The sequence below is a fragment of the Harmonia axyridis genome, chromosome X (genome assembly GCF_914767665.1).
Source record: "Harmonia axyridis chromosome X, icHarAxyr1.1, whole genome shotgun sequence".
In the NCBI taxonomy this organism is placed as follows: domain Eukaryota; kingdom Metazoa; phylum Arthropoda; class Insecta; order Coleoptera; family Coccinellidae; genus Harmonia; species Harmonia axyridis.
In genome coordinates, this window is record NC_059508.1 from 28,372,371 (window position 1) to 28,398,721 (window position 26,351).

Sequence of the window (26,351 nt, forward strand, 5' to 3'; positions counted from 1 at the left end):
CTGTGCATCAATAAACACCTATTCATAAAATTAGAATTTGTGTTTCAAAACAACCACACCCCAATTCAGAACAGTTGGAGAATTTTAAGCAGCCTCAGAAAACTTCAGTGATAAACAGAGAGAGGTTAACTGAAAATGAACGTTTTCTATCAAAATGTTTGATTGATCAGAGTAGAAAACTGAGAATTTCGCAAAAAAAAGTTTCCTCGTATAAAGAGCGGCTAAAAAATGCCAAGAAACTTAATTCATCAGCAAATTTCAGTAGACTGATGAATTATGTGTCTCCAACTGCTTTCAATTTTATCATGTCCCAAGTGAGAAATAAAAATATTAAGCCAAGAGGTAGGCGTTTCAAGCTTGAGGACAAAATTTTGGCGTTATCACTCTTGAAGGCAAGTGGAAGAGCATATCGCTTACTTTCAAAAATTTTCATCTTGCCTTCAAGAAAAACGTTAACAAATGTTTTGAATAAAGTGCCCATGAATCCTGGAATCAACAAACACTTATTTGTTGCCTTGAATCAAACTGTAACAAAAATGTCGGAAGAAGAAAAGTTTTGTATTTTGATGTTCGATGAGATGTCCCTCACTCCCACATTGCTGCATCGGACATTGCTGACCATGTCACAGTTTTCCTTCTGAAGGGACTGAGAAAACAGTGGAAGCAACCGATTGCTTACACTTTCAGTAGCGGTCCCATGAAGAGCGCTCTTCTGAAGAACACTGTGACAGAGGTTATTAGGAAATGTCAACATGTTGGTCTGAAAGTTTTATGCACTGTGTGTGACCAAGGAGGTGCAAATTCGGCTGTAATCAATGGTCTTTTGAAAGAGAGGAGAGAATATTGCCTTAAAAAAAAATTGGGTTTATTGTGAATAATGAGGAAATAATCCCTTTGTATGATGTTCCTCATTTAATCAAAGGGATTCGCAATAACCTCATTACAAAAAATTTATATTTTCGGCATGAAGGCAATGAGCGAATTGCGAAGTGGTCACACATAGAGAAGTTCTATTACCTGGATTCTTCTGAAGATGATAGAATATGCCCAAAACTGACGGACCAACATGTTATAAGAGGAAAAATAAGAAAAATGAAGGTCTCGTGTTGTACCCAGCTATTCAGCTATCAAGTTGGGTCCTTAATGAAAAGAATTGCAAGCTGGAGTAAATATATTTATAATTTTTTTTTTAGTTCAATAGTTATTTCGAATATTTTAATCAAGTTAATTATTTTAATGAAGTAGATTATTTAGATGATATCTGCACCATGGAAAACGGCGCACTTTTGGAAGTAGTTGTGAGTTCCACATTTTAAACAAATGGTATAGTAGTTTTCAATTCTGATCAAATCAATTCAGAACTATTTATTGCAATAAATTTGATGTACTTATGAATGTTTTGCTTCCTACAGATATCGAGGACAACAATAAATTGCCACCAGAAGCTGTGGACACGGCAGAGCTGATCCTTTTCATGGATATGCTCTTCGATAGCCTGAATACCAGCAAGAGGTTGGCTCCAAGCGGCAAACCATTGCAAGGGGGTGTAACAACTGGATCTCCCCACCTGGCGTTCTGGAGAAGTTCAATTCCATTTCTGCAGAATATGAAATTTTTTTGTAAAAACAAAAACTGCCTGGTCTCAGTACCTTCAATTAGAAATTTTATTTTTAGTGTTAGAGGGTTCATAAGATTAACAAAAAATCTGTTGTCAAAACATAAATTCAAGTATGTTTTGACAAGAGCATTTAATCAGGACCCTCTTGAAATTTTTTTTGGAGCAATTAGGAGCCATGGAGCTAGGCATATTTCACCAGATGCCTCTCATTTTGAAAATTCATTCAAAGCATTATTAATAAATAATTTTTTATCGTCACATTCTCCAAATTCAAATTGCGAGAATGATGAGTCTGAAGGTGCATTAAACAATTTATATTCATTCCTTAATCAAAATTTGATTGTTGAGTCTGATTGCTCCATAGAATCGCCTATTACCCCTAATCTTCCACCAAATGTATCTCTGACCCGAAAGTCAAGAGTGGCAGAAAATACATTGGTGTATATTAGTGGATATTTGGTGAGACGCCTCTCAAAAATTTTGAAATGTTCCGATTGTAAACAACTTTTACAATCAAACCATGAACTTGTTCAAAATGTTGATTTCATTGAGGCTAGAAGATATAATGAAAATTCTAAATTGCTGATACCAGGTAGTTTTTTTTATTACTTAGTTACTCAGTGCTTTTCACGTTTATATTATCTCATTCCACGCTTATGCCATATTAAAAATATTTCTCAAGTATTAAAAAATATTTTACAGGAACAGGTCAATTTTAAGCCAATTCATTGTGAATTTCATCCTTCAAAAATATAAAAAAAGATTGAAAATTTCAAATAGATAATTTTTTTATATGAATTTGTGTTTTCTTTGAACTTCAGCCTCTAATGTTGTCAAATATATTGGATATGAAAGAACTCGTACTAGAAAATAATGCTGATATAGCTAATTCAAAAGGAAATGCTTATTTCCGTACGTAGTTTTTTCTCACATTCAAAATCTTGAAGTGAATTAAAATATTTTCAATACGAAGCATTTCAAATTTTCGCGCGCTCATTTTATAATTTCCTAAACAACCGCATGAGGTCGCTGAAAGCAGTGTTAATTTTAACATGAGAGTTTCCATTCTATACATACTTGTTCTATGAACTTCTCTCAAAATTATCACAAATCGCCGATAACCTCTATCTGACAATCCATTTCCAACCATAGAATATACCAGTTGTCAAACGAAACTTCCCACACAGAAGAAAAATAATACAAGAAATCCAGAAATTATAAAATATTTGCCCACGGTAATGATAATCGACCTCATTTATCCGGAAATAAGTGTTCCATAATAAATTTAAATTTAAATTAATACGGAATATTCCGAGTTGAATTCACAATCAACTTCCAGAGGGCGCATTACCAACCGAAATATCAAATGGTGTAAATTGAACCGTTACAAGAACCAGAAGATGAAGAATTTACAAATGCTGATCAAGAAATTATTGATGAAGGAAATAACTCTTCAATGGAGAGAAACCCAACATATCAAATATCTATAGGACTAAAATTACCGTTAAATAAATATGTGCTCTTAGTGTATAATATGGTGCCTCATATTGAAGTAGTTTGTGTTGCATATCCTCTTGACACTTGATATGGATAAATAAGAATTGTTGTTCTATGTTCACAATTGTTTTGTTTAGGTTATGTCAATCATGCGCGGCATGTACAATGTGGAGATACTGTGAAATGGTGATAATAAAATCAACGTGTTCTAGAACTCCTAGTTTTCTTTTGGTAACCCTTAACTTCTAACAAGTTATACATGGTGTCAGGTCGCTAGTGAACCCATGTGCTGATGAAATTAACGAAATAGTGCAATTTCGAAAAGGCTTTTGTTCGGCTCATTGCTTGTTTTCTGTGCCGCTGGAGTGACAAAAGAAGAAACAAAATGGAGAACTATTTTAGACCTCCAGACCCGCTCGTGCTCGATGGAAATATCTCAGAGAATTGGAAGAGATTTTCCCAAAAATTTAAACTGTTCACAAAGGCCACTGGACTGGACGAAAAGGATGAAGAAAAGCAAGTAGCATGTTTTTTATCCCTGGTTGGTGATGACGGGCTGGACTTGTTCAATAGCTTTACATTCCAACCTGGAAAAGATAAAGTATTGTCCGAAATAGTCAAGAAATTCGAAGTTCACTGTGCCCCCCAGAAAAATGTAATTTTTGAGAGGGCTAAGTTCAACACGATAGTACAGAAAGAAGGGCAATCTTTTGATAGTTTCTTGACCGAGTTAAGAAAGGCAGTGAAGACCACTGAATATCCCATTCAAGATGAAATGATAAGGGACAGAATTGTTATAGGGCTAAGAGACACTGCTGACAAGGAGAAACTGATGAGAGAAGCATCTTTAACTCTGACAAAAGCAATAAATTATTGTAGAGCTAAAGAAACAAGTAAAGACCAAGTGAAAATGTTGGATAATGAATCTCGAGTAGATGCCATCAAAGCTAGTACATCAAGATCAGTCATGAAAAAAGATTCCAATAAATCTTGTAATAAGTGTGGTTATAAACACAAGTTCGAAAACAAGTGTCCTGCTACTGGAAAGACATGTGCAAAATGCCAGGGCCGTGACCACTTTGCTAAAGTTTGTCGTAACAAAAATCAAGTTAAGAAAAAAGTACACAGTTTATTGCAAGAAGAAGAATCAGGTGATGAAACTGGAAGTGATTACGAGTTCTTCGTGAGTTCAGTTGATAAAATTGATCAAGAAAAAAGAAGCAGTAAAGAAACGATGTGGACAACAGAGATACAAGTCAATGGTAAGACTGTTACATTCAAGCTAGATACCGGAGCTGAGGTAAGCACCTTACCATTAGATGTTTTAAAGAAAATCGCTCCAGATGTGTCTGTGCGTAAGACAAATATCACATTAATGTCATATGGTGATCCAAATTTTAAACTACGGTGTGTAGGTGAAGTTGTGTTGTCATGCAAAGTCAAAGAGCGCAAAGAGAAAGTTTCGTTTGTTGTAGTGAATGCTAAAAACCAAATGCCCTTGTTAGGTCTACAAGAATGCCTAAAATTAAATTTAATTAGAAAATTAGATTCTTTAAGTAAAAAAGTACTGTTCAAAACTTTAGACGATGTTGTCAATAATTATTCTCAAGTATTTGAAGGGTTAGGAAAGTTTCCGACACAGCATCATATAACTTTGAAGCCAGAAGTGAAACCGAAGATAAATGCTATTAGGCGAGTGCCTCACACTTTGCAAGAACCACTAAAAAAGAAGTTGTCTGATCTTGTGTCCCAAAACATAATAGAAAAAGTTGATAAACCATCAGAGTGGGTACATCCTTTGGTTATCGTTGAGAAACCAGATGGTGACCTACGTTTGTGTCTTGACCCAAAAGACTTAAATCGAGCGATTCAAAGAGAACACTTTCTAATTCCATCTCATGATGACATAGCTGTCAAATTAACAAATAAAAAGTTTTTTACTGTGCTAGACATGAAAGATTGGCAAAGATATTGGCAAATAGAATAAGATAGTGCAAGTTCTGATTTGATGACCTTTGGAATTCTTTTTTGTCGTTATAAATTTAAGAGATTGGCTTTTGGTATTTGTTCGGCCCCAGAGGTTTTTCAAAAGAAAAATTGTGAAATTTTTGGAGACATCCCTGGAGTGGGACTCTACTTTGATGATTTGATCGTAACAGGTGCCACGGAGGCCGAACATGATCAAAACCTAAAGTGTGTATTAGATAGAGCATATCAAAACAATATAAAGTTCAATAAAAAGAAAATTCAATTTAAGAAGGAGAGTGTCAAGTTTATGGGCCAAATTTTCTCACATAAAGGTGTTGAAACAAACAAAAAAATATATTGAAGCTATTTTAAAAATGCCTGTGCCTGAGTGTAAGGCAGATGTGTTAAGATTTTTGGGCATGGTCAAGTATGTGGGCAAGTTTATACCAAATCTGTCAAAAATTAGTGCTCCGTTAAGATCGTTAACAAGAAATGATTGTGAGTTTGAGTGGACAGAAGAAAGAAAAAATTCTTTCAATACTCTATTACATCTGTTAACCAATTCTCCAGTTTTGACCTATTTCAACTCAAAAAAACTGATTGAAATAAAAACAGACGCATCTAAAGACGGGCTGGGTGCCTGTTTGTTGCAGGAAGGCAAGCCTGTTGCATTTGCATCGCGTAGTCTGACTAAAACTGAGCAAGCCTATGCTCAGATTGAAAAGGAAACACTAGCAATTCTTTTTGCTGTACAAAAATTTCACTATTTTATTTATGGATTATCCACTAAAATTTACAGTGATCACAAACCTTTGGAATATATTTTCAAAAAAGAGTTACAGTCAGCATCTCCAAGAATTTTGAGAATGAGACTCTTGAAATATAGTTTGGAAATTTGCTACAAACCGGGAAAGTATATGTATATTTCTGACGCACTCTCTCGTGCATTTCTCAAGAAGGGAAACGAAAAGTCTGAAAATGAAATAGATTTTGCAGTTCATTCTGTAATTAAATACTTGCCTATGTCCACAAATCGAATCAAACAATTCACTGTTGAAACAATTAAAGACCCACAGCTCAGTACTGTAATAACATTTATTAAGAATGGTTGGCCACTTCAAAAAAACCAAATTCCAGAAAATATCAAAAATTTTCACAAATTGAGAGATGAATTATTTGAATGTAAAAATTTATTGTTCCTAGAAAACAAATTAATTGTTCCTCGTAACCTAAGACAGGAAATGATAAAACTTTTGCATGAGGGCCACTTAGGAATTGAAAAGACAAAGTCGCAAGCCAGAAAGGTATATTATTGGCCAGGTATTTCAGTGGATATTGATACTTATATAAAAAAATGTAAGACCTGTGAAAAATTCGCGAGAAGGAATCCAAAACAAAAACTTCTGTCATACCCAGTACCTGAAAGGCCATGGGAACGTGTTGGTACCGACATATTCACATATGCTGATCAGAGCTATTGTGTTTTGTTTGACTCTTACTCAAACTGGCTTGAGATTTTGCCAATAAGAAATAAAAGCGCTGAAGCTGTTATTTCTCAAATTAAACCAGTGTTCGCAAGATTTGGGACCCCTGATATTGTTGTGAGTGATAATGTACCCTATAAGAGTCAGAAATTTTTAGAGTTTGCCAAGAATTGGAACTTTGCTTTTGTCACACGTAGCCCAGAATATCCACAGTCAAATGGATAGGCTGAAAAAGCTGTGGCTATAGCAAAAAACCTTCTTAAAAAATCATTGGAGGAAGGAAAAGGTGATTTGTGTTGTGCGTTATTGAATTATAGGAATTCTACATTAAAAGGAATGGGTTATTCACCATCTCCGATAGGAGGTATCGTTCTGAAACTTTAGATCTGTCGGTGTTACGTAGCTTGGCTCCTTCCATAGATATAGTGGGCTGCAAATTGTTTACGGGATTGATGTGTTTGTTCGTTTTTGTGATTTATATCCCCCCTAACGTGAACAATATCATATATGGACATTTTTTTGATGCTCTTGTCTCTCTGGATTTGATGCAGGATAGAGACTTATTGTTTGTTGGCGACTTCAATGCTCCTTTGTACAACAGCGGTCATAATACTGATGATAGGTCCATTACAGTATCGACGTTTTCTGAAATCTTAGAACTTAAGCAATTTAATGATATCGTTAATTGTAACAGTAGAATGCTGGATCTTGTATTGACAAATTTATATTTATCACCACCGGAGAATGCAGCCGGTTTAGTTGATGTTGATCCATACCATCCTCCTCTCCTGATATACTTCGGTGTACAATCCCCTAGACCTCATAATTTTGGAGTTCATGATTCCCATAAAGAGTTTAATTTCAAGAAAGCGGACTTTAGGATGATGTATGAGATGATAGGTGCCCAAGACTGGTCTGGAGTGATGGGTGCTGCTCACCCTGATGAGGCTTGCGATGCTCTTTATTCAGTCTTGAATACAATTTTCATTGCAACTGTTCCTTACAAGAAGTTGAGGACCCGAAGATTTCCGCATTGGTATACGTCAGAGCTTATCAAGCTAACTCGCTCTGCTCGCCGAAGGGGCTCCGCCCCTTGGACCCCGTCACTATGCCGGTAGATCCTTCACTGGGTATCCCTCTAGAAAATAAAAGATTTTTTTCGGAAACCATGTATCGTTAGCTGATTTTAGACGATTCACTCGGTATCCTATGCTGATTCTAGGGTAGAATTCTATAAGACTTCTTTCCTAGAACATACCGGTTCGCCCTTGCTCACATGAAAATATTTGATGCAAATAACTTTCCATGACGACAAACCAAGGGCGGTCCTAGCCTTAAATTTTGAGGGGGTTCGCCGTTAAGGGTTTCGAGTTTTTCTATGGGACCAAATCCCAGATTACACCGATATCGAGCTTAACCTCTCAAAAATATTTATATTTAGATATTTATATGAATATTTATACAGGGTGTTTCAAGTTCGAAGGCCTATTAGACGTTTCTGGAGAACGGGGCCGATTTGAAATCTGAAAATTCAGAATATGACATTGTTCATGATGCCCTATTCAGCTAAAATATTTTAGAAGTTCTGGCACTTCCGGTTATACAAGAATTAAAAAAAAATTCTTCGAAAAAAACATTTTTTTTTCATTTTGTGTCTCTGATATTATAAAGATTTCCATTCTCAATTACTCTCTGCTAAAATTATTGCGTTAGTTCTCATAGTTTTCAAAATATTAAGAAAAAACCGTAAAAAAGAGAGAATTTCCATAGTCACTATCACGTGAATTATTTTCACTGTGAATATCCTATGCGTATACTCACAGCCGTCTTCAACTCAAGCCATGCACAGTAAGAGCGGCAACAATGTCTGAGTGGCCTATAGACCCGAAATGCATCGGGAAGGTCGGGGTTTAAGAGGGAATGGTACCACTTGACTTTTCAGGTCAAAACTTAAAGGGGAATAACTATTCTTAGTTCTTACAGATCACCGATTTGTGTGGGGTTTTCTGATAATTTCTTCAAACAAGTTGCACTTGTTACCGGTTTTGTGTACCGAGTGTGTATTGTTTATAAAGTTCATCTGAGTGTTTGAAATATTGTGATATTGATCAGTTTTAAGTGTGATTCAGTATCAATTCTGTGAATTAGTGCTTGAATTTACATAGTGATCTGGTACAAAGTTTCTGACTCTTCCTGTCTCCCCAGAAAAACATTGAAAATGCCTCGTCGCTGTTGTGTTACAGGTTGTAAGTCCAATTACGACTCACAAAATACGTATGTCTCTATTTTTAAATTTCCTAAGGAAACTGATTCAAGAATGAAATGGATCTCCGCTATACCTCGTAAAAATTGGTCACCTTCCCAAAATTCAGCTGTTTGTTCAGTTCATTTCCAAGAGAATGAAATAATTAGATACGATGTATTCAAACGTAAAGATGGAACGATTGGAAAGAACCTCCTCAGATATCCAAAATTAAATAAAAATGCAGTTCCATCAATTTTTCCAAATTTGCCTGGATATCTTTCTAAACCTTCTGTTTCTGCAAGAAAAACTCCCGATGAAAGGCGTCAAAATTATATTGATTCACATAATGAAATTATTCACCAATTTGAGACTGCAGACATTATTCAAAATTTCGATCAATTGTTAAATGAATATTCTAATAAATTAGAACTTGTTAATTGGATAGTTCACAAAGCGGAAAATAAAATTTATTTCTATCAGTTGAAAGTTCAGGAAAATCAGGATTCGCTTCTGCTTGAAACTCAAATTTCAATTAATGATAATATGGTTGTTCAAGTTTTTCTGGGTGAAAACAAGTTGAATTTCAATGATTTGAAGTGGATTCTTCCTTTCGATTTGAAATTGAGCAGATGGTCACAATTAGAGAACATTTTGGCAAGATACAAGGAAAACTTTAGAAGTGATACCGACATATTTTTTGAATCATTTAATTATCTCATGGAGAAAAGTTTAAAATATTTGGACCTAGCATTAACTGTATCGTGTGAAAAGAATTTACCGCATTCAAAAAATCTCGAAATTTTAATCGATCAGTTAAAACAAATCACTCTAAAGAAAAATAGATATTCTTCATCGACCATTATTATGGCTTTTCTGATTCATACAACTTCCCACTCCACGTATGAACTTCTGAGAGGTTTTTTCATTTTACCTAATAAAAGATATTTACAGAGAATATCTTCTGGCCTTAATGTTTCCCCAAATAATGATATCCATAACAATAATTATATATCAAATATATTCTCAAATTTAACGCCTAGGGAAAAAGTTGTTGTTCTTTTGATAGACGAAATTTATATAACTCCAAGATTGGACTATCGCTCCAAAAATTTGATTGGCTACGCTGCCAACAGAGATAGTTTGGCAAAAACTGTTTTGGCATTTATGATATCTTCAGCTTTTGGGAATTTTCATGAAATTGTAAAATTAGTTCCAGTTGACAGTATAAGCGGAAGTGAAATTATTCCATTCGCAACTTGTGTAATTGACCAAGTTCAGAAATGTGGGTTTGAAATTTTATGCATAATAACAGATAATTGTAGAATAAACCAAACAATGTTTAAGAAATTGTCCAATTCAAATTTTATTCCCAATTCTTCAAAAACTGGCAAAACTATATTCTTGTCTTATGATTTTGTTCATGTTATGAAAAATATTCGAAACAACTGGTTCAATTTAAAAAATTTAGATAAAACATTTGTTTATCCTGACTTTGAAACAGGTCTTATCAAATATGCCAAATTAAGTGATGTCAGAAAAGTTTACGAAGCTGAAAAAAATTCAATAATTAAGAAAGCATACAAATTGAATTTCAAAACTTTATTCCCAAATAGCTTCGAAAGGCAAAAAGTTTCACTAGTTGACAATTTATTTCACGATACCACAATAGCTGCTTTGAAAGATTTTGGGTTTAACGATACTGCAGACTTCCTGCAGTTGATAAGAAATTGGTGGGATATTGTTAATAATACCAGTGTCATAAAGGGGATCGTTAGGAGAAATGAATTTTCTAAACCGATTTCGAATGAAGATGATGATTATAGAGTTAAGTTTTTGGAGAAATTTGTTGTGTGGATAAATAAATGGCATGATTTAGATTCCAACGGTCATCTCACAAATGATACTTACAAGGCTTTCGTTCAGAGTACTGCTACACTTTTGGATGTAATTAGGTATAGTTTCACAAATTATGACATTGAATATTTTTTACCGGGTAAATTCACCACCGAAAAACTTGAAAAGCGTTTTGGCAATTACAGACTTTTAAATGGTTGTAATTATAATGTATCATTGGATGCAGTTTTGAATGCGGAAAAGAAAATTAGAGTAAAGCGAATATTCAAATGCAATAGATCAACTTTTTCCCTTGACGATATAAAAAAAAACTTTTCTTTAGAAATGAATGAGTCGTGTAGTTTTACTTTTGATGAGGACACATTAAATATCGATAAATTCAATGAAATATTTAATTCTAATTATTTAATCGAGTGTTCTGTAGATGAATCGGCCTCAATTTATATTGCAGGATATGGATCCCATAGTGCTTCCAGAAAATTAGATTGTAATATTTGCTTGTCCCTGGTTGTAGAAGAGAAAGGAAGTTCCGTTGATAGTGAATATTTTGATAGTTTGCAGAGAGGAGGTCTATCAATTCCAACTATTCATGTCAGAATAATTTTTCTCCATATGTGTGCTATTTTCGAGGTAATTTTAAATGATAGTTCCTTAGAATCGAACTTTCTACGAGCGGTTGATCAAAAATATATTCTTTCAAAATTAACATTTCTGAGTATTCAGACAGAATACGCTTTTGAAGAATTTCAAAATACTTGTTTATGTGGAAAGGACTATAAGAAAATTTTATTTCATTTGCTGTCAGTGTTCGCGAATATAATATTAAATGATTATAGAAAAGAGAAGACCAACTGTAACATTGAATCCAAAAAGACCGATTCACCCTCAGATTCATCTAAACACCTCCCTAAAAAAAGAAAATTACAAACTCTCCAGATAGTATGAACAGAGATATATCATTTTATTCATTTATCAACTAGATAAGAGTTTATGTTTCGTTATTTTTGTTTGCACAGAATATCTATATTATTTTATCTATATATCAACTACAGAGTTTATGTTTTGTAATTTTTATTTCTGGTTGAATACCAATTGTTTTTGGGAAAATAGGGCTACTGGCGAACTACCCATTAAAAAGTAACGCTTCACGGTAGTACCTCCTGGGTGTTGTGGAAACTACCTCTTCTAATAATTTAAAACAAAAAATAAACTGAATTTTCTCCCCAACAATAGTACTTTTCGAATTATTCCGTGTATTATGCAACAATTATAAACTAAGGATGCGGATATAGGAGTCCGCGTCGAACTAACATTGGATCGACGACAGAGCATAGGACTCCCTGAATCAACGAAAGCGACGTTGCCTTTCTCTGTGCACGGCTTGAGTTGAAGACGGCTGTGGTATACTCAATTCACTTTCACAAACTAGAATGATGTTGGAATATCGTGCATATCTTGAATTTGAAAAATATCATCACAGGGTGTTTCAAATATTGTGCCAAAAATTGTGAACAAAATTTGATCATAACTTTCGATTTTCAAATCAGAACCCTATTTTTTTGTGATTTCGTTGAATTCTACGGTAAAAATAAGGGTAGTGTTCAAACATGATTATGCTCTCAAATTCAATAATTCAAGAGTTATTCCAGATTTTATGAATTTATGTTATACGTAGGGTCAATTTCATTCAATCTGTTTCTAGAGTGCGTTTCAAATATTCAATTATTTCAAAGTGACAGGTGTACTCATTATTAAATCTAGTAGATTATAATTTGATGATATGAATCCCCGTTATTCAAATAATGAAATTCTGGATCTATTCCTTATCCACGGTGAATGCAACAGAATTGTTTCGAGAACTTGTCGAGCATTCAATCAGAAATATCCACATTTACCACCAATTGACGAGAAGATAATTCGGAAGGATGTTTCAAACTTTCTGTTACTCCCTTTTCATCACCACGCTGATTTTTTCCTGAATTCATAAAATGTATTCTACCGCTTTTTCATATGAATAGAATTGGCACACAGGAGTCCTGCATGATTTTATTTCATTTGGTAGGTAGAGGTTTTTTCTTCTAGGTAGGTACTCCATCCAGTATAATGGATATTCATGAAGTATGCAACATCCTTTCAAGTAGATGAGGAAATTTCTGATTTAAAACTTGATGAGTTCTACCAATAATTCTATTGCATTCATCGTGAATATGGAATTAGATATTTATAATACAAGTGAAGAACTTATTGATATTCTTCCAAGAGTTCAGAATGACCGAGTGGTAGAATGAGCCTTCTGTACGAGTTTTAAACATTATGTTCCCGAATTCACTGCCTTTTTATTGAAATTGACGGAAATTTCCATAAATATCTATTAGTGATTTTTGCATTGAAAAATGTTGGTTGGTAGAACAGTTTTCTGTATCACAAATTTGACAAATAATAGATAAATCCGTTCCATTCTATTTTGTTCCACAAAATGTGCCGGAAAGAACTGATTTGCCACATAATTAGAGAAAAGTATATCCAGAATTTTGTCATTTGAATGTCGGAAATTCAATTCGTGAAATCAAATTAGTGAAGCTTTGATAATGAAAATACCTGTCACATGTAAAGTAATTAGATATTTAAATTTCTATGGTCATGCTAGTCTGTCTGGAAACAGATCGAATAAAATTGACCCTACGTATAACATAAATTCATAAAATCTCAAATAACTCTTGAATTATTGAATTTGAGAGCATAATCACGTTTGGACACTACTCTTATTTTTTACCGTAGAATCCAGCGAAATCACAAAAAAATAGGGTTCTGATTTGAAAATCGAAAGTTATGATCAAATTTTGTTCACAATTTTTGGCACCCTGTGATGATATTTCTCAAATTCAAGATATGCACGATGTTCCAACATCATTTTAGTTTGAGAAAGTGAATTGAAATAGGCATAGGATATTCACAGTAAAAATAATTCAGGTAATTGTGACTAAGGAAATTCTCTCTTTTTTACGGTTTTTCCTTGATATTTTGAAAACTATGAGGACTAACACAATAATTTTAGCAAAGAGTAATTGAGAATGGAAATCTCGATAATATCTGAGACATAAAATGAAAAAAAAGTTTGTTTTGAAAAAAAATTTTTTAATTCTTATATAACCGGAAGCGCCTGAACTTCGAAAATATTTTAGCTGAACAATGTCATATTCCGAAATTTTAGATTTAGGCGTACAACTTTGCTCTTGCCGTTTTGCAATAGCTGGCTGTAACGGTAAGTGGTAGTCGAAATAAATATATCGTAGATGTCATACAATAAGTTTAGTTATTTGTGAACATAACGCCATCGACATGTTAGTCGATTTGTGTCTGCATCATAAAGTTATTCACGATTAACCATGTCAGCTTACGAGTCAAATTCTCTTCATTTGAGGGAGGTTTTAATTTTCTACTGAAATATGAATAAATCTGCGGCTGAGGCTCATCGAATGCTCTCAAATACCTATGGTGAGGCCGCTATTAGTGAAAGAACGTGCCGAGAGTGGTTTCAACGCTTCAAGAATGGTGATTTTGATGTCGAAGACCAGCATCGCGGTGGAAGAGAGAAGGTTTTTGAAGATGCAGAATTGGAGGCAATACTTGATCAAGACTCATTTCAAACGCAACAATAATTGACAGGATAATTAGGACTACAAGCCATTTCAAAACGCCTGAAAGTCATAGGAATGATTCAGAAACAAGAAAAGTGGGTGCCGTACGAGTTGAAGCCGGGAGGTGTTTGAACGGAGTTTGTTTGTTTGTGAACAGCTGCTTTCGAGGCAAAGACGGAAGGAATTTCTGCATCGGATTGGGACTGGAGACGAAAAACGGGTTCATTACGATAATCCCAAGCACATAAAATCATGTGGATATCCCGGCCATGCTTCCACGTCGACGGCTAAACCGAATATTCTCGGTTCTAAGGTCATGATCAGTATTTGGTGGGACCAGCTCGGCGTAGTGTATTATGAGTTGTTAAAACCGACTGAAACGATCACAGGCGATCGTTATCGAACGCAATCAATGCGTTTGTGTCGAGCATTGAGAGACAAACCGCCGCAATACGACGAGAGAGTAGATGAATGGATTTTACTGCATGACAATGCTCGACTCCATGTTGCGAAAGTCAAGATATACTTGAAAAAGTTGAAATGGAAATTCCTACCCCACCCGACGTATTCTCCAGACGTTGCTCCCTCGGACTATCACTTGTTTCGATCAATAGCACACAGCCTGGCTGACCAGCACTTCCTATCTTATGAAGAATTAAAAACTTGGATCGATTCGTGGATCGCTTCAAAAGATGACCAGTTTTTTCAATTCGTACGCTGCTCGAAAGATGTGAGAAAGTAAAGTGACCAGCGATGGGCAATATTTCGAATCATAAATGTATAACCAGTATTTTACAATAAAGCCTCAAATTTCGGTAAAAAAATTTGTACGCTTATGTATTTGTTATATTATAATATATTTATTTACTTATCACGGTTTTAGCTATTCAGGTAGAAATTAAAAAAAAAATAGTAAATCTATTGTTTCATATGAAAAAAAAAGAAGACAATTGGCAAGTATAACACAACATCTAATTTGGTCTGTGAACCCTTTGAAAACCTTGTAATCACAGCGTCCTCGTCAACATCAATGTCCCTGTATATGTTCAGGAGTACTAAACTGAATCCGATGCCAATATCGAAAAAACCAGAATAACACCATATGAACTACCATTTATTCATTTCGAAAATAAACTTGCCGAATTTTCTGCTCGAATAGCTGTGCGAAAATTATGAGTTTCCATACAGTTTTATAATACGTCATAATCTCAAACAATCTATTAATATGAATTTCCACCAAGTAAAAAACCGATCCCATCAAGAAGATCTGGCATACAGGCAACGTTACAGATTATTAGATTATTAGACCTAATATTAGGTCTATGCATCTGACAGACGTTACGTATTAAACATGATGGCCGCCGCCATATATAAACAATCGATAAAACCATCGATTTTGACGAAAAAAAGGCATTTTTATTTCAGGGAAAGCTTGAAATGTGATTAATTAATCATTTCTAACGAGAATCAGTTAATAAAATACAAGAAAACTAGCTATTAATGTGGATAACCTCACCTTCATTAGGCCAATTTCACAATTAAAAAAAAAAAACTAGCTGAATTAAGGAATTTATGACAGCGGATTCGTGATCTAAGACCCAAAATAAGTGAGTCTGCAAAATTTCATCACTTTTGAATCATTATTAAAATTAATTCTATATAGTAAACATTGTTTTTCTTTTCAGAAGATGGATTATTCTCGTTTGGATGGATAATTATACAGGATATTTATTTGTCGAATATCAATTAGAAGTATCTAGAGATGTTGGACCAATTTGAGTCTGAAAATTGAGATTAAAGCTTCAAATTATTAACTAATTTGTAAAGAAATACATAATATTTGATCAACAATTATATAGGGTGTATATATATTTGAAGTAGTAATTAGACATTTTGAAATCTGAAATTCTCATTTCTCTAGAAATGGCAATTTCTTTCTTCTTTAAAAAATTTGGGAAAAATGCATAAGCAAAATGTGAGAGTTATTATCAGTCAATAAAGATACTACCTGAAAAAGAAACTGCATTCAATGTTTATTTTCAGTTTTGACAAATATTGAATTTTCTTAATCATTCGATAAGATCTATGAAAAGACCTACAGTGAAATTTTGTTTTAGGAATATTCAGTATAGCTATAATAAACTGAAAAGCAGCAGAATGAATAGATCTACCTCTCAAAAACCCATGGCTTATGTTGCCTCACAAGCAATCGTAACATTTTTGAGAAATCAGGTTATAAGAAGTCCCTCATTTCCAAGGTTCATCAATACTTTTTTCAGTTGAGCAACAAATTATTCTTCTATTCCATAATTAATTAATAAATACAATATATGATCAACAATTATATAGGGTGTATATATTTAGAATACAAGGAAGGACACCTTTTGAAATCTAAAAATTTGGTTAATAGTAGGTTATTTTTCATAATTTATAAACTAATACAATATATAATTTGCAATTATAAAGGTAGGTTGCATAGATTTAGAATACCAAATAGTGATTTCTATTTTGCTTACTCTTCTGTTGCATATTTCTTGAAGGTATATGGACAAAAATGATTCTTGTGGGTTCTGGTGAACGATCAAAGGGATACAGAATACAGGTAACAATGTCATCAGTCGAGATGTAGTTATCATAGATAAGGGATGATATAGAAATTTCACTAGATAATTCTCATTCAGTGGAGGACAGCTTGTAGCTCTGGGTTTTACTCAGAAGTAAATTGAACAGGGCAATTTATGTTCTATATAGTAAATAAAATTTTGACAGATATTAGTAGAAAAAGATCAACAATTGAGCATTGTATTTACAATCCAAAAATAACTTGCTAACTGTTGTTGCATTGTACGTGGATGATTTCTTTGTTTTAACTAATGTTTATTCTGAATGAATATATCTGATAGAAAATTTAAGTGATAATTTTATCATAAAGAATTAAGGGAACGCTAAAAAATGTTTAGGGATGAATATCCCTAGAAATTATGAAAAAGGTAGTATAGTAATTGTTTATATTCTTCAAATATGTATTGTAATAATTCAACATGTCTGATTGTAAACACATGAAAACTCCTTTGAAAACTTAATTGAAAATTGATTCAACATAAGAGAGTTGTAATGATGAACCATATAAAAAAATTAATAGGTTTATCAACGTCTTTAGCCGTATTAACTAATCCTGATAAAGCACACTTTGTTAATCTCTTGATTCAATTTAATAATTATCTCATTATTGAACACAGGAAAAGTGCAAAACTCATTTCAAGATGCAAGTAAAAAAAGATCATCGTTCAATGTTTACTTCAGGACCTGTGTTCAGTATTTGAAATGACTGCCTCGGTACTAAAATTGTGACTTGATTTTTTCAAATGTTAACTTTGGATCTGAATCAATGAATAATTTAATTCTTACCAAAATGAAAAGCAATTACTAAATCAGTAGGATAGCATTTTTGAACTGGCCATATAGTACCTATTCCTATAACGATTAAAAGATTGGAAACTTTAGTGAACAAATAGGTATATACATTTTTATAAAAGTTTAATCATTCATTCATGACATGGCAAGTATTAATAAATAGTTACCTTTTAAAGTATTTTATACCTACATTGAATTGCTGGAAAATTTATACCAATTTCGAAAGTAACTGCCATGTCAAAATTCTTCATATACTGAATGATCCTTCAAATTTTATTTCTGTCGTAACATTTTGACTAGTAATTCAAGTGAAAAATTTGAACTGATTTTATATATGTATATAGTATAGCTATAAATGAACAACCTGAAAAGAGACAGAATGAATAGACTTGCCTTTCGAATACCCATGGCTTATGTTACCTCATAAGCAAATTTAATATCTAGATAGAACCTTTTTGAGAAATCAGGTTATAAGTTTGAGAGTCTCTTAATTTCCAAGGTTTCAGTTGAACGACAAATAATATTATGATAATATAACAGGGTATATATGGTTGAAATTATTCGTATGAAAGATTTCACAACGATTTGATTTCTTCATTATAAATTCAACAGCACTGCACTCAAATTCTTCAAAAACTGATAGGTCACTTATATTTTTGCACTCTTCAGTCGTAAAAGTGTATATTTTAGATATTCAAAAATCACATGGAAATTTTTGAATGTCATCTGACTAACTTCGCTCTTTTTCCAGTAATAAAGCCAATTGTGAATTATCTATAAGGAGTTTTTCTATCTGTTTAATACTGTTTCATGGTAGTACAACTTTTACTCCAATCCAAGACTGAATTGACTGGGTGATTCATGTTTATTAAAAGTTTACAATTTACGAATATCGGTATTCCTATTGATGATCAGATGAAACTTCTGTTCTCTTTTGTAGTTCCATCTTCTGTCGCAATAGATTCAAATTCTCACGAAAGAGAATGTAGTTTTATAGTTTGTGGAAAATAAACTAAAAATTCCTGAAATGAAGTAACATTCATCCAATTGAATCAATATTACGAACCTGAATTGAGGAAAATGCATTCGATGATATCAATGTTCATTTCCAAATTTTGACAAATATCTATCGAATTTTCGATTCGCCGAAGACTTTGCATTTTATCTGTCGGCATTTATTTAAATATTGAATAACAATTTTGGAAACTGCAAACTTTTTCAAGAACTTTCATATATGGAAATGGAATATTTATTATTAACATGACACTGACAGCCAAATTGTCCACAGATACCACAGAAATATGGGACTTGAAATGTCAAAATGATCCGAAACACCCCGTATACTCGAAAACCGCGGGGAGAATCGAAGGTTTGGGATTTTTCCCGGGATCTCCAGACGATTTTGAGGGGGGTCTTATTCTTGTCATTTTTGCTCTAGATGGTCCCGTTTGGGCTGTGATTTTACGTTTAAAGTTTGACGTATATGTGCAAGCGGTTTTATATATACTTAGACTCGCTCTGCTCGCCGAAGGGGCTCCGCCCCTTGGACCCCGTCACTATGCCGGTAGATCCTTCACTGGATATCCCTCTAGAAAATAAAAGATTTTTTTCGGAAACCTTGTATCGTTAGCTGATTTTAGACGATTCACTCGGTATCCTATGCTGATTCTAGGGTAGAATTCTATATGACTTCTTTAATAATTATTTAGATATTCATATGAATATTTATATAAGGCGTACAACTTTGCGTCCGCCGTTTTGCAATAGATGGCTGTAACGGTAAGTGGTAGTAGAAATAAATATATCGTAGATGTCATACAATAAGTTTAGGTATTTGTGAACATAACGCCATTGACATGTTAGTCGATTTGTATCTGCATCATAAAGTTATTCACGATTAACCATGTTAGCTTACGAGCCAAATTCTCGTCATTTGCGGGAGGTTTCAATTTTCCATTAAAATATGAAAAAATCCGCGTCTGAGGTTCATCGAATGCTTTCAAATACCTATAGTGAGAACGATATTGGTGGAAGAACGTACCAACGATATTGTTTATGTCTAGGTTTAGTTATTTTCTGGTACATCTGTAAAATGGCTTGTTCCGTTTGATTAAATAAATAAAGATATAGATGAGTGGTTTCAACGCTTCAAGAATGGTGATTTTGATGTTGAAGACCAGCATCGCGGTGGAAGAGAGAAGTTTTTTGAAGATGCAGAATTGGAGGCAATAATTGATCAAGACTCATGTCAAACGCAACAATAATTGTAGGATCAATAGGAGTGACACTAAAAGCCATTTCAAAACGCCTGAAAGTCAAAGGCCTCGAATTTCGCAAAAAAAGTTGTACCCTTATGTATTTGTTGTATTATAATGCCATTATTTACTTATCAGGGTTTTAACCATTCAGGTAGAAATTTAAAAAAATTAGATTGTTTAATATGAAAAAAAGAAGACAATTGGCAACAACATCACAAAATCTAATTTGGTCTTTAAAACTTTGAACCCTTTGAAAACCTTGTAATCACAGCGTCCTCGTCAACATCAATGTCCCTATAAATGTTTAGGAGGACAAAATACTCCATAAAAATGGAAGCAAACTACTAAATATGTCGTTTTCCACTGAATCTCGTCATCTGAATCTTATTATTATCCTCTATGATAGAAAAACTTTATTCAAATCAACAGAATTTTCTCACAGCAATATAATCGATATTTTACTCTTACATATTTCGACACATTTCGATAGTGTCAGAAATTATCGATACAATATACAGGGTCTTTCACGAGGAACCTCACCCATATTTATACGGGAAACTACTGAACGTATTTTCATGAAATTCAGCACTTATAAGTATTTCACGATGCTGATGAAATCTAAAATATTTTCAAGGCATGAGCACCTCCGGTTTTTCCGGAAATGACGTCAACTTCCGTTTTTCAAATTAGAACCCCATTTTTTTATGGCAGATATTGAATCTACGTTAAAAAATAATGTGAGTGTATGCATCACACCTTTGCCCTAAAGTGGATATTTTCTGAGTTATTCACAAAAAACTGTTTTTCGTCTTGAATTTTCAGCTATTTCTTTTCCCTTCACGCCAAAAAGATGAAATTTTCAGGAACTGTTACTCAAACCATGTTTTAGATTTTACTACCCTAATATGCAAGAGAAAAAAGTTACAGGTTGTTCCTAAATAGATGGCGAATTTTGATTCGAATTTGTATCGGAAACCTCTTTATTTCAACTAATCGGCCATCGGTTTTCTCTCCAGTGATAAATAAATAATTCCTTATGAATCATATGCAAAAACTAACCATGTTTTACATTCTTTTTTTTAATAATAGATATCATTAATTACATCTGCCAAATTCCTCTTTATTCAGTAGCATTTTGTGTTTACTATTAATTTGGTGATAATTCGTATTAAGTTATAAAATCAATCACTATGCCTAATTTTACCAATGAAGATTATTTAAATCTCATTCTACTTCATGGAGAATGTAATAAAGTTGTAGATAGAACGATTCGACTTTGAGACATTGAGAGGTTTCCTGACCGACCCAGACCAACGAGAGATACCATTAACAGAACCATGACAAACTTGAGAAATTCTCTAGTTATAACTGCGAGAGTTTGCCATGGTTCTCCTAATAGTAACTTGAAGTCGGTTTCAAGAAGGGGTGAAAAATCTACAGCATGGTTCAGATAACAGTTCCTGAAAATTTCATCTTTTTGGCGTGAAGGGAAAAGAAATAGCTGAGAATTCAAGACGAAAAACAGTTTTTTGTGAATAACTCAGAAAATATCCATTTTAGGGCAAGGGTGTGATGCATACTCTCACATTATTTTTTAATGTAGATTCAATATCGGCCATAAAAAAATGGGGTTCTAATTTGAAAAAATTGATTTTTCACGATTTTGTCATCCCTAACTTTGAAAGCGATTTTTTCACCCCCTGTATCATGAATCGCGATTTCGATTTTTAAAGTGGATACATCAATCTTACATCCTGAAAAATCCCAAAAATGAAAATTTTCCATCCAAAAACCTCGAAGTTATTCTTGTTTCAGCGGAGCTCTATTTTCGATTTTTTTTTCGAATTTTCCCGCTCAGAGAGAATTTTCCAACCAAAACTGAAAAATGTTACACCAAAATAACTTGAAATTTTCTAAGGAATCTATTTCTGCAATAAAAAAATGGTGTTCTAATTTGAAAAACGGAAGTTGACGTCATTTCCGAAAAAACCGGAGGTGCTCATGCCTTGAAAATATTTTAGATTTCATCAGCATCGTGAAATACTTATAAGTGATGAATTTCATGAAAATACGTTCAGTAGTTTCCCGTATAAATATGGGTGAGGTTCCTCGTGAAAGACCCTGTATAGATATCGATAGTTTTCTGACCTTTGCCCATCCCTAGTGTGGATTTGCCGAACGCAGTCATAACCATAAACATAGATTTCTCTATGATCATAATGTCAGTCATACGCATGTCTTAAAAATTTGTTGAAATATAAATCGTATATTGTATTCTTTAATAATGAATAAAAAATAACCGATATCAACCAAATTCTCAGATCTCATTTTTCCAGAAATGGCAATTTCTTTCTTTGAAGAATTTGGGAGAAATGAATAATCAAAATGTGAGCGTCAGTCTTTCAAGAAAGTTATTCATGCTTATAGGTTTGTAAAAAATTTTTAGAGAATATTGAATAATAATATAATCCCAACATTAAGATTTTAAATTAGCACATTTCTTCTTTATAGAGACATGTATGATGCATAAGTCCAAATTTAATTGATGATTGGGTGGGAAAAATTGACAAAAAAAGTTTATGTTTGTTAGTTAAGTTGTAATCCTTTTTATGGTCCTTTTTTTGTTTATTTAATAGTTACAATAGACAATTATTAGCATATTTTTCTCTGAATTTCAACTTTGAAAGAAAATTTGTCGTTTTATGTCTTGCCGATGAAAATATTGAAATTCTTGTAAGTCAATTCAAAATGAATAATAGATATATTTTTAGGGCTATCATTCCATTGGATATTTACTTGTGAGCCCTAAAATGAAGTTACATTTATTCAATTGACTCATTAATAGAAATATTACCTGAAATAAAGAAATTGCATGTTTATTTTCAGTTTTGACAAATATTGAATTTACATAATCGTTCGATAAGATCTATGAAAAGACCTACAGTGAGATTTTTGTTTTAGGAATATTCAGTATAGCTGTAATAAACAAACTGAAAAGAGGCAGAATGAATAATAGATCTACCTTTCGGATACCCATATCTGAGAAATCAGGTTATAAGAAGTCCCTCATTTCCAAGGTTTATCAATACATTTTTCAGTTGAGCAGCAAATTATTCTTCTATTCCATATTTTGTGAAGAAATACAATATAATTGCAACAATTTGAAGGACCTATTGGAAATTCCTGACGAACTGAGGAGTTTTTTAATATCTGAAGATTGTATTGATGCTATGTTATAGAACGAGACTTGTGGCTCTGGGTTTTACTCAGAAGTGAATTAAACAGGGCAATGTATGTCCTATATAGTAAATAAAATTTTGATAGATATAAGTTTCAAAAGATCAACAATTGATCATAGTATTTACATAAATCAAAAAATAATTGGCTTACTATTGTTGCATTGTACGTGGATGACTTTTTGTTTCAACTAATGTTAATTCTGAATTAATTTTCTGATAGAAAATTTTATGATTAAGAAATTAGGGGAAGCTAAAAAATGATTAGGGATGAATATTACTAGAAATTATGGAAAAGGTAGTAAAGCTATTGATTATATTCTTCAAATATGTATTGCAATAATTCAACATGTCTGATTGTGAACATGTGAAAACTAAATTGAATTTTGATTCAACAAAAGAGAGTTGTAATGATGAACCATATAAGAAATTAATAGGTTTATCAACATCTTTAGCAGTATTAACTAGTCCTGATATAGCATACTCTGTTAATTTCTTGAGTCAATTTAATAATTATCTCATTGTTGAACACTGGAAAAATGCAAAACTCATTTCAAGATACAAAGATCATTGTTCAATTTTTACTTCAGTCAAAAGGAACTGAGTATTTGAAATCGGTACTAGAATTGTATCGGCCAATACTATTGACCCATATTAGTGGGTTTGACTTGATTTTTTCAAATGTTAACTTTGGATCTGAATCAATGAAAAATTTAATTTTTACCAAAATGAAAAGCAATGAATAAATCAGTAGGATAGCATTTTTGAAATGGCCATATAGCACCTATTCCTATAACGATTAAAAGATTGGAAACTTTAGTGAACAAATAGGTAGGTATCTACATTTGTATACAAATTTGATCATTCATGACATGGAAATTTTCAATAAATAGTTGCTTTTTAAAGTATTTTATACCTTCATTGAATTGCTGCAAAATTGATACCAATTTCGAAAGTGACTGCCATGTTAAAATTCTTCATATACTGAATGATCCTTCAAAATTTATTTCTGTCGTAACATTTTGACTAGTATTTCAACTGATATATTCCAAACGTTATTGAAATCAATATCTTCAAAGTACTATTCAAAAGACTTAATAATGGAATTTAGAAGAATATGTCTTTCTCAATTTCATAGTCATATATGATATGATGCATAAGTCCAAATTTAATTAATTCACATCTAAAGTGAATGTTATTTTTAGAATTATTCAGTATAGCTATAATCAACCAACTAAAAAGAGACATAATGAATAGACTTGCCTTTCAAATACCCATGGCCTATGTTACCTCATAAGCAATTACCTATAATATCTTATCTTGGTAAAACCTTTTTGAGAAATCAGGTTATAAGTTTGAGAGTCTCTAATTTCCAAGGTTTATTAATACATGTTTCAGTTGAGCGGAAAATAATATAACAGGGTATATATAGTTGAAATTATTAGTATGAAAGATTTGACTTATTCATTATAAATTCAACAGCACTGCACTCAAATTCTTCAAAAACGGAGTGGTCACTTATATTTTTGCACTCCTCTGTCGTAAAAGTGTATATTTTAGATATTCAAAAAACACATGGAAACTTTCGACTGTTATCTGACTAACTTGGCTCTTTTTTTCCAGTAATAAAGCCAATTGTGAATTATCTATAAGGAGTTTTTCTATCTGTTTAATACTGTTTCATAGTAGCATAACTTTTACTCCAATCCAAGACTGAATTGATGAATGAAGCTTCTGTTCTCTTTGGTAGTTCCATCTTCTGTCGCAATAAATTCAAATTCTCACGAAAGGGAATGTAGTTTTATAGTTTGTGGAAAATAAACGAAAAATTCCTGAAATAAAGTAACATTCATCCAATTAATTCCAAATAATACAAACCCTTCAAACGAACCTGAGTTGAGGAAAATGCATTCGATGATGATATCAATGTTCATTTCCAAATTTTGACAAATATCTATCGAATTTTCGATTCGCCGAAGACTTTGCATTTTATCTGTCGGCATTTATTTAAATATTGAATAACAATTTTGGAAACTGCAAACTTTTTCAAGAACTTTCATATATCGAAATGGAATATTTATTATTAACATGACACTGACAGCCAAATTGTCCACAGATACCACAGAAATATGGGACTTGAAATGTCAAAATGACCCGAAACACCCCGTATACTCGAAAACCGCGGGGAGAATCGAAGGTTTGGGATTTTTCCCGGGATCTCCAGACGATTTTGAGGGGGGTCTTATTCTTGTCATTTTTGCTCTAGATGGTCCCGTTTGGGCTGTGATTTTACGTTTAAAGTTTGACGTATATGTGCAAGCGGTTTTATATATAGTTAGACTCGCTCTGCTCGCCGAAGGGGCTCCGCCCCTTGGACCCCGTCACTATGCCGGTAGATCCTTCACTGGGTATCCCTCTAGAAAATAAAAGATTTTTTTCGGAAACCTTGTATCGTTAGCTGATTTCAGACGATTCACTCGGTATACTATGCTGATTCTAGGGTGGAATTCTGTATGATTTTTTTTCCTAGAACATACCGTTTGGCCCTTGTTCACATGAAAATATTTGATGCAAATAACTTTCCATGACGACAAATCAAGGGCGGTCCTAGCCTTAAATTTTGAGGGGGTTCGCCGTTATGGGCTTCGAGTATTTCTATGGGACCAAATCCCAGATTATACCGATATCAAGCCTTACCTCTCAAAAATATTTATATTTAGATATTCATATGAATATTTATATAAGGCGTACAACTTTGCGTCCGCCGTTTTGCAATAGATGGCTGTAACGGTAAGTGGTAGTAGAATAGTTATTTATAATACAAGTGCAGAAGGCATTGATATTCTTCCACGAGTTCAAAATTCAAAAACGAGCCACGAAGTGGCGAGTTTTTGAATGAACGAGTGGTAGAATGAGCCTTCTGTTCGAGTATTATATATTATTTTCTCTAATTCATTGCATTCTTATTGAAATTAATGAAATATTTCCAAAAATATCATTTAGTGATGTTTGGCTTGAAAAATGTTGGTTGGCAGAACTGATTTTTTTAAGGCAAATTGATGAATTGGCGGATAAAGCCGTGGCGGAAAGTTCGGAGTACCAACATATAATAATGAAATATAACCATGAAAACTGTGCT

At 33.1% G+C, this 26,351-nt stretch overlaps 1 protein-coding gene across 1 annotated transcript; it reads left to right on the forward strand.

Annotated features, from left to right (window-relative positions):
• Nucleotides 1-3,500: 3,500 nt before the first annotated feature.
• Nucleotides 3,501-5,102, forward strand: LOC123686665. Its single transcript, XM_045626878.1, has one exon. It carries the CDS (start codon nucleotides 3,501-3,503, stop codon nucleotides 5,100-5,102), a length of 1,602 nt encoding a protein of 533 aa, XP_045482834.1.
• Nucleotides 5,103-26,351: the final 21,249 nt, after the last annotated feature.